This window comes from Gobius niger, assembly GCF_951799975.1.
Source record: "Gobius niger genome assembly, chromosome: 1".
NCBI classification, from domain to species: domain Eukaryota; kingdom Metazoa; phylum Chordata; class Actinopteri; order Gobiiformes; family Gobiidae; genus Gobius; species Gobius niger.
Window position 1 is genome coordinate 29,016,737 of NC_136852.1, and position 9,339 is coordinate 29,026,075.

General features: G+C 43.5%; 1 protein-coding gene across 1 annotated transcript; it reads left to right on the forward strand.

The window, feature by feature from the left end:
- Positions 1 to 6,735: 6,735 nt before the first annotated feature.
- Positions 6,736 to 9,133, forward strand: kcne4 (potassium voltage-gated channel, Isk-related family, member 4). The gene is made up of 2 exons (XM_079563307.1): positions 6,736 to 6,836; positions 8,276 to 9,133. Exon 2 carries the CDS (start codon positions 8,308 to 8,310, stop codon positions 8,800 to 8,802), a length of 495 nt encoding a protein of 164 aa, XP_079419433.1. The 5' UTR covers positions 6,736 to 6,836; positions 8,276 to 8,307; the 3' UTR covers positions 8,803 to 9,133.
- Positions 9,134 to 9,339: the final 206 nt, after the last annotated feature.

Below are 9,339 nucleotides of genomic sequence, written 5' to 3' on the forward strand. Positions count from 1 at the left end.
TATATGCAAAAGTTTGTTCGTTTTTATCTGTAGCACCTTTCTTAAAGGAACAGGCCACCATTTTTCCATACTGTGATACTGTATGTTCTTACCTGAGCTTAGACGAGTTTATACATACCTGTCTGGTCTTTGCGCCCGTGGAAGAGCTTGGTTGCTTCTAACTAATAGGAATATACTGGGAGAGGCCAAATGCTAGCAACATCTCATTTTGCATGACTGAGGGCACGCACAAAGACCAGACAGGTACAACTCGTCTAAGCTCAGGTAAGAACATATCTTAGTGTGGAAAAACGCTGGCCTGTTACTTTAACAGCGCAGTAATAAGATGGTAATAGTATAGTAACTGCTCTTGGGGAAACATACGAGTTGCCACATTTCTATGGAAATTCAATCCTTTTCATTTTGGTGGAGACATAGCAACCTACAGTTTCACCATGAATGCAGTCACTGTTTGCCTATTTCTCATAGAAACAGGACCCACAGGCTATTCTACTTTAGTATGTAAGGTATCCAAGTTCATAAAGAAAGACATTACCAAGAAACATTGTGGAAAAAGATGGAAATAGGGCTGCAAAATGATCTAGTTACCACATTACCCTGCTCTTTCGAACCATGTTTTTATGAAATTCCAACCAATTTCTTTCTTTTTGGTGGAGACATTCCAGCCAGTAACTGTGAATTTTCAGTAAACTGGAGAGAGGAGCGCCGAGAGTCGAAAACCTCCATAATACATGACTGCAGAGCTCGGGGTCAGAAAGTCTCCGGCGTTACCGTCATTAGTGGAGGACATCGTACATGCATAGGACAAACCTCCCCCTTATACTTGAATCTGTGTCGTGATTGAAACTGCACGTGTCTGAAGTGATCCACGGGGATGTTTTGTTTTGTTTGTCCGCGGCGCCCCAAGTTTTGTCTTTTCACGCAGGAGAGAGAGAGACGGTTGTATTGTTTCAGGTGCGAGTTACGAAAGTGGCCTAACAACGGACGCCAGGCTCCTCCTCCCCCGCTGGTTACTGAGATTATTTATTTAGTTGCTTTTGCTTATATTCAACTAAAGCTGGTCTATGGGTTTTGTTTCTGCTTTCTGTGTGGAGTGGGCATGTTCTCCACGTGTCTAGTTGGGTTTCCAAAACGTGCACAATACGCTAAATCCTGCAGCTTTTTTTTCCTTTTTTCGTTCTTTTTTTTGTTTTCGTGCCAGATGTTTTTCCTGGTGCAGCGTGTCAATATTGTGACTGAACTTGGTCAATGAAGTATCTCGCGCAGGAACTACATTCTTTTTTTTTTTTAAATGTGTCAGGGCAGAGTGTCTCAACTGGTGGCCCGCGGTCCGAAAATGGGTCGATGAACTGAATTCAGTGGGTCGCGATTCTTTCCCGGAAGACATTTTTTTCCATTTTTATCTCCTGGAAATGTATAGAAGCACTACCTGAGTTTGTTGGGTTGTTTCTGTCATGATTTCAGCGTTTTAGGCTCATTCAATGCTTTTTCCAATAGTCATTTGTGGGGAAATGTACACAAATTGTACATAACCGTTGAACTCTCATTGGGGTCATGGCGTCGTCCTTGGTTGATGGTCAGTCCCAACGCCATGCCAGTTGAGAAGCACCGCGTTAGGGTGAGGTTAAGCCCACCTACCCCCTTGCTAGTCGGGGGAACAGAGGTTCAACAGCCTTGTCTGCTCATGTTTGCGTTTTCTGAAAAGCCTTTCTGCGGGTCGGAGATGGCTGCGCCTCCTCTTTGGCCAAACGTTTTGTCAGGATGTCTCAAACAAAGCACAACAGGATGACCATCGTCGTCTGAGATTTTAGTAGTATGCAGCACATTAAGTCTGTTTGTGAACTAAAATAGCCCTTTGGTACAGGCAAGTGCAAGTGATTTCTTAACGTTGAGCTTTTTAAATCCTTTTAAATCTGCGATGTTGGATCACTGTATGAACAAATGTACTTTCTTGTGATATCACTGATGACGTTGGAGGAATCATTGTGCAATATGAAGATGTATATGATTTGTGCCTACAAGCAGCTGATTAAATAGAGGAAAAAAAATGTACGCGGAAATCAGCCAAAACATTACAACCACTGACAGATTCTCTTTTCATCATGGCTATTAAGAGGTTACAAAAAATGTTACCGCGAAGTTGAGTTGAACACAGAAAAATGGGTTTGCTTGAGCTACTTTAAAGAGATTAATTTCTTGTAAACATTAGCCAAAAATGCTGCACTGAGCTTGAGTTCCCGGATGCCATGACCAAAACAATTTTCCAATACTTTAAACATAAAAGGACTCTCTCTGATGTAAATTCTCATTATAAAAATGTCAGAAGTCCCGAAGAGTAGCTGTTCCTTTAAATACCGTATTCTGAAACTACCAACAGTAACTCCTTTCCCTTCAGAGACCGGTGGTTGTAATGTTACGGCTCGAACGTGTTTCTCTGTGATTTTTACTTTTGTTTGTGTGGCTGAGGAAATCTTCACTGTTGCCTTCTTGTGACATGGTGATTATTATTTATCGTCTTAACACGGAGATGCCTTGTGTGTAGGAACGAGCCACGTTACGTTCTGTTTAATCATGCTTAAAGCCACACTGCGGAACATTCCAGGTTATATGTGTTGCTACATCACAAAAGAAACCAAGCTAGAACATAAAACGGACATGCCAGGGAGACGGAAACCCAGCGACAATGCGACTGTTGCAATGGGTTACCAAAACCAAGTATTTGGATTGTGACCAAATATAGTATAACTCCATTTGAGGTATTTTTCCACCCGTGAGAACACTTGTAGTGTATTTAATTCTGGAAATGTTACGCAGGATGACTTTAAGACGCCTGTGTGTAGGATCTGCCTGTAACTTTCCGTGAGTGCGTCACTATTTATTTCTAACCTGCGTTTGGACAGAACAGCGAATGAATAAAAGTCTGTTTGGTCTATGTGTCTGCGCTGTTATTGTTTTGGGGGGGGGGGGGAGATTGAAGAGCCCCCTGCCATTTCACAGTACAATGTGCTCTGTTGCCTTGGCCACATCATCTCTACTGTAGATATGAACATGTGCAGACCGAGGACCTCAGCCATTGACGGTATATGACCTCAACAGGCCCGTCATAGAAGTAAAAAGGAAGAAGCGGCAAGCCTGGGAAACTTTTCAGCGTCCATGAGCCTGCTCAGTGTATTTTTCAGCATTTAGCCATCAAACATCACAAGTTATCAATCAATCAATCAAACTTTATTTATAAAGCGCTTTTCATGACGAAAGGTATCACAAAGTGCTTTACAGATTACAACATTTAAAACAATGCGCCTGGGACAACCTCCCATATATATACATTTTATATATTAGGATTAAATAAATAGATTAGTCAGTTAAAGGCTAAGCTAAAAAGGTGGGTCTTGAGCCTGCTCTTAAAAACATTTTCGTTCTCTGCAGCCCTGAGCTCCTCCTCAGCCCTGAGCTCCTCCTCAGGTGGTTCCAGAGGCGAGGGCCGTAATATTGGAAAGACGCCTCACCATGAGTCTTTTTGGTGACTTTAGGAACAACTAGGAGACCCCTGCCGGAGGAGCGAAGGGGCCGTGAAGGTTCGTAAGGTAAAAGCAGTTCTGAAAGATAAGAAGGACCAAGACCATTAAGACATTTAAAAAAGTTAAAATCAATCCTGAAACACACGGGGGCCAATGCAGCGATTCTAAAACCGGTGTAATGTGGTCCCGCCTCCTGGTCTTCGTCAGGACACGAGCTGCTGAATTTTGTAAAAGTTGTAAACCTGAGATCCTCTTTTTGGGAAGACCAGAAAGCAGGGCATTACAGTAGTCGATACGACTGGTGATAAAAGCATGCATGAGCGTCTCCGTGTTGGCCCGAGAGAGAATGGGGCGACTCTGGATCTTTGTGATATTCTTAATGTGTGGAATAAAAGTCAGCTCAGAGTCAAAGATCACACCCAGGTTCTTCACCTGTGAGGAGGGATTCATAGACAGTGACTGTAGTTTGGGTAAAAGTCTCTCTCTCAGGGCCGATGATTAACATTTCAGTTTTGTCCTGGTTAAGCTGGAGAAGAATTTTGCTTTAGATAAGATTTGGCGTGTAAAAGTGACCAATGAGCTGAATGCTAAGTCATATTCAGTTGGGTTTCAGCTTTTCGTGGGATTGGATGAACACTAAATATTTTATAATGATATGTTAATGATAAGAAAAAAGGCTGTGTCATACTTTTGCATAGGGCCTGGCTTCTCTATTCTGTTCTCTATTCTTCTCTATTTTGTACGTCGGCTAACAGACATTTGTAGGAACTGTGTCGTCTCGTGATCGGAAGGTCGGGGGTTCGAATCCCGGCTCCGGCAGGTGCAGGCTGTCGTTGTGTCTTTGAGCAAGACACTTCACCCAATGCCTATGTGTGAGTGGTTGGTGGTGGTTGGAGGGACCGTTGGCACAGATGTGTGCAGTCTATCTTCTGTCAAATCCAGGCTGTGACATCTTCAGTCATTTCAACAAATAAGTAAGTGATATATTTGTCATTGTACAATGAAATTGTATTCAGGTGTTAGTCCTGAGCCGCTGCAACTGAGCACGCCGCCACTGTGAGCCATTCTGACCAAATCAACACATATTAAAGGTGCATTATGTAACTTTTTATTCTGAAAAAAAAGTTTGATATTTGTGTGTATTTGACCTTGTAATTACCCAGCAGCTGGTTCCATCACAGAGGTCTCTACAGCGCTCCAAGACCAATTGTTTGGACAGTTTTCTGGTGAGAGGGTCCGTCTGCAGTGAAAACCTTCCAAATGGGTCAAATGCAGAAAGCTAACTTCTCTACAGAGATTAATACAGTATAACTTAACTTAACAATTGATCCTGGAGCTTTTTTTTGCATAAAAAGTTGCATAATGCAAATGAGCCTTGTCTACAGACACATGACGCAGACACAGTGTCCTTCCCATAAACCCCTTTGCTCCGCCTCAGAGTGATCCAAACTTAATAGTTTTGTCCTTTTCTCTTCATGTTTACTGTGATAAACCCACATTAACTCAAACTTAAACACATCTGCTGGTCAAAGCCAATATGAAGGACAGCACTGGGAATCGAACCCCCGTCTCTCAAACACTTCATGGAGCGCTAGACTGACTTTAATGCTGAGCCTACGTTGCAGTTATGATGTGTGGTCCACTAGAGGGAGCCACCATTTATCACTGTAACATTAATCAGTTCCACCTGGCACCTGTAGCACCAGCTGGAAGTGTTTGATGGTGATGACACCTCTGGATTTGGAGTCAAAGGTCTCGCTGTGGCGTCAGACCGTATGTACTCGGTGACTTGACGTAGACTATATCCACACGAAGACAAATGCTTTAATTTTCAGAAACTTAATTTTAATCCACATGGGTCGACTCAGGTCTGTGAAAACAGCGCAATTCATCTTCCAACGGCGCCATGTAGACGGCGTTTTGAGATCTTTCCACTCTGGGACCTAGTTTGGAAAATGTTCGTTCACAGACCCCAAACGCCGGGCTCGTATGAACGATACACTGGATTGATAAAACATCTTTGCGTTTGGTCCTCAGCTTGACTTCGTATGGACAGGGCCTACGAGCCCAATGTGTTCCTTCAAAATTATAAACAACTGTAACATTTCTCAATTCAACTGAAATATATAGGGGAGATTTTAGAGCAAGCTGGATCTGAATCCTGGAGCTTCAGGTTCTTAGTCCAGAGAAATACACACCAGGCCAATGAGCACAGACAGCCCTTTGACTTCAAATCCAAATATGGAGGCAGAATCATCATGGATCAGTTCCACCTGGAGCTGCAGGTGGAGAGGATTGAGCAGGTTGTGGACAAAACAGTTCCTTGGAATTGAACTGACACGTGTGAATCCTGGAGCTTTGAATTGTCATGTTTCTGAAGTGAACTGTAAACACACCACACGTGGCTATCGGCTTATCTGATTTCTAGTTGTTTGAGTTCTCTGACCATTGTAACATAACCAGCCCTATATATAATCTATAGCTCTCCTTGAAAAGACCCTGCACCAAGGAGTGAAAGTGCCTTCACTAAGGAATGAATGAAATACCGTGCGACTTATAAGGCCTGGGACACACATCTTGCATGTCCCCCAACACTTCACACACGCTTTAAAAAAAGGATTGATGCTGCTCAGTGTGGCCACAAATACACAACATCAAAACTTTAGGCTAAAGCTACACAGTACCATGTTCATCTCCTTTACCATGCCGTACCAACTTTATTATAAAGCACTTTAAAAAACTTTGCATTGGCCAAAGTGCCATACACAAAATATGTGCTATATCAGTCGTGTGTGTTGATAGGCTAACATTGGCACCTTTCACAATGCAGATGTGCTGGTTTTGACCTGGCTTAATAACAATGATTTGGACAGTGCCCATAGTCCCCATGCAGTAAAGCACATAGCTAGTCTAACTTACAGAGGACAGCTTCATCTATTAGGCTGTTATCTGATAAACCATCCTTTCAACTCTATTTGTATTAAATGCCAATATTAAATAGATGTTTTGAACCAAAAATGTAAAGTCAGGAGAGTCACAGTTATGCTGCACTGTTCTACGCAGACTGTGATCATCACAGCGATCGCTCCTCAATGGAAAATGTGAGTTGTTTTTGTTACCGCTCCTTCCCCGGCCGGACCTCCTCCCTGGACGGGACAGCGCTGGAGGGGGCGGTGGTCACATGACTGGTCACTGACGCCGCTCCTCCAAAAGTGTATAAATGTCACTGTGGTGTTAGAGAGAGGAGCCAAACCCCGCTACAGGACTGAGGAGAACCAGGCCCCGCACTTCCACATGAGACCATCGCTCCACCGTACGGTGAGGAATGATCCACAGGCTTCACATGCTTCATCGTTAGTTTGCTGCTACTCGGAGTAAAAAGTCATTACCTCTTATACTAACGGCTTTTCTCATCTTACCCTAAAAAGTCAAATGGGTAAATATTGGAACCTAATTTCTTTACGTTCTTTTTGTTGCAACATCATAAACATAATTGCAATTTACTCTGGTGGGAAATGTCTGCCCTGTCATTTGCACGGTAACTTTCTACTTCTTTCATGTTTACAGCATTTGTTTTTCTCACTCAAACACTTCTGGATCTGAAAAAAGCTATTCGAATACAACTCATGCAATGCAAACCTTTTAGAGTGGATTGTTGTTGCTTTCAATTGCCAATGCTCAGTCATTTGGGAAGGGATCGATCCTTTAATGTAAAGTATAAACAAATGTCAAAACTATGGACTGAAACATAATGTACAGCTGACAGCAAAGTGTGACTGTTCCCCGTGTCAAGGAATGTCCTGGGAGCTACAGTTATGCATTGTAGCGATGGGAACACTTGCAGAGCGTATGACATGTCTATCCATCGTGTTTACTTAGTTTGATGGAATAATGCTGGTGGAAAGTGATAACCGTCGTTTTACACCAGTGAAGTGGCAATTTAAGGAAGAAAAGGTTGAAGTCTTTATATAAGAGGGAGAGTTCTATATTTCAAGGTTTAAACTCCTTATGTATAGTTGAGGTTATGTTATGCTCCCTCTTCTTAGGTCACTACTCATTTCAAAATCTTCAAATATAATAACGTTTTAGTCAAACTTGGAAAATAACCTTTTATTTGCTTTAAGTGATTCTAACCAATGATGCCTTACTCGCTAAAAGAACATTCAAAACATCTTTTTCCTTCACTGTTTGCTTGTGGGCTCAACATAACCCGTCAGAAGCATCATTTTACCCAATTGACATATAAATTGTCCCCTTTTTATGTAGAATGCCTTTCCACAGATAGAAATCAGTTTATGTAAGCTTGGAAACAAGGGATGGGCAGAGATATAGACTAATATTCCTTTAAGCACCTTTAAGTTAATAGTTGCTCACCAGTGTTTAGAATATATTGGTTTGTACTGTTCAGTAACAGGAAACATCTCGGCTGTATTCAGAGATTTATATTTCACACATTTGCCTGTTCACAGTTGCTCTCTTGTTCCTTGTTTACATAGTTTGTTTTGTTAAAAAATGGCTCAAATCATGTTAGGATCTCGTCTTGTTCTCGTGAACCGTCCATATCCTGCATCACCTCGTGGGGTTTTCGTTTGGGACCACCCCTTTTGGAAACAGTGCGATGGTGTTTGCAGGGCCCTATCTAGCCTCTTAGGAGTGGGGGGATCACGAGTTACTGACGGCCCCCCTACAAATATGTTCTAATAATGTTGGCAAGACTTTTTCAAATAAATGTAAAAGTTGGTCTTCTCATTCCCCAGATCCACTGTCCATAACAAGTGGTGCCGAACAAATGGAGAACTCCACATCCACACAGCAGCGGCTCCTCCAGCAGCTCCCCTCTGCCTCCGGCCCGCCCAGCAGCGCCTCCTCCGACAGCAACGCCTTCCTCTACATCCTCATCGTCATGTCTTTCTACGGCTTCTTCCTCTGCGCCGTCATGCTGGGATACTTCCGCTGCAAACGCCGCGAGAAGAGGCGCGTCAACGTGTTCACCAAACTGGTCCACGACAAGGAGAAGCAGGAGTGGGGGGCGCTGCCCAAAAAGAAGCACACGATGCCCTTCCCCTCGCCCGCCACCGCCATGCCGGGACTTAACTCCTTGACTTTGCCGTTTTGCAGCGGGAGTAGCCACCCGGGGCACTCGTCGCCGCTGGCGTGCGCCCTGTGCACGGAGCAGAGCAGCGTGAGCTCCCTCTGCTCCTCTGCGGACACTCGCGTCGCCATAGAAGAAGAGGACGTCGTAGCCGAGGAGACGGGGAAAAGCAGCGGAGACGATTCAGGATGAGCCGGACTTCAGCCAGAACTTCCTCGGCAAGGATATACTCGTATTTCACTTGTTGTTTTGGGTTTGCCTTTGACCAGGGCCGCTTGTAGATAGGCAAAGTCTATGCGCGTTTGCCACGATGGCCTAGTGGGTTGGCTGCAGAACACTCACGCGGAGCACAGTGTTGAGAGAACCCGTCCCAGACAAACTGAAACAAACACTCCATCATCAAAACACAATGCTGTCTAAATCCTACAGGTAAAAACAAACAAAACAAAGTACCCTGCGCAAGCAAAAGACCCCCAGTCCACCAGGGGGCGCACCAAAGAGGACGTATTATTATTATTTTCAAATCTTGAGTTACTTTTTTGTTTTATTGTGACTGATAAAAGCAACCTGTGCCTCTGTTCAATTTAATATGCATTTTCATGGACCACCAAAAGAGAATAGGGGCCCCAAACTATACTTTTGCCTCGGCCCCCCCATAAAGCTAGACTCGCCCTTGCAAATAACACAAACAAATCTGGACTTTATTTACATATCGAGCATTTCGATGCT

Excerpts from the sequence above, each read along its gene's own strand:
- kcne4 (XM_079563307.1), top strand. The coding sequence starts at position 8,308 with ATGGAGAACTCCACATCCACACAGCAGCGGCTCCTCCAGCAGCTCCCC.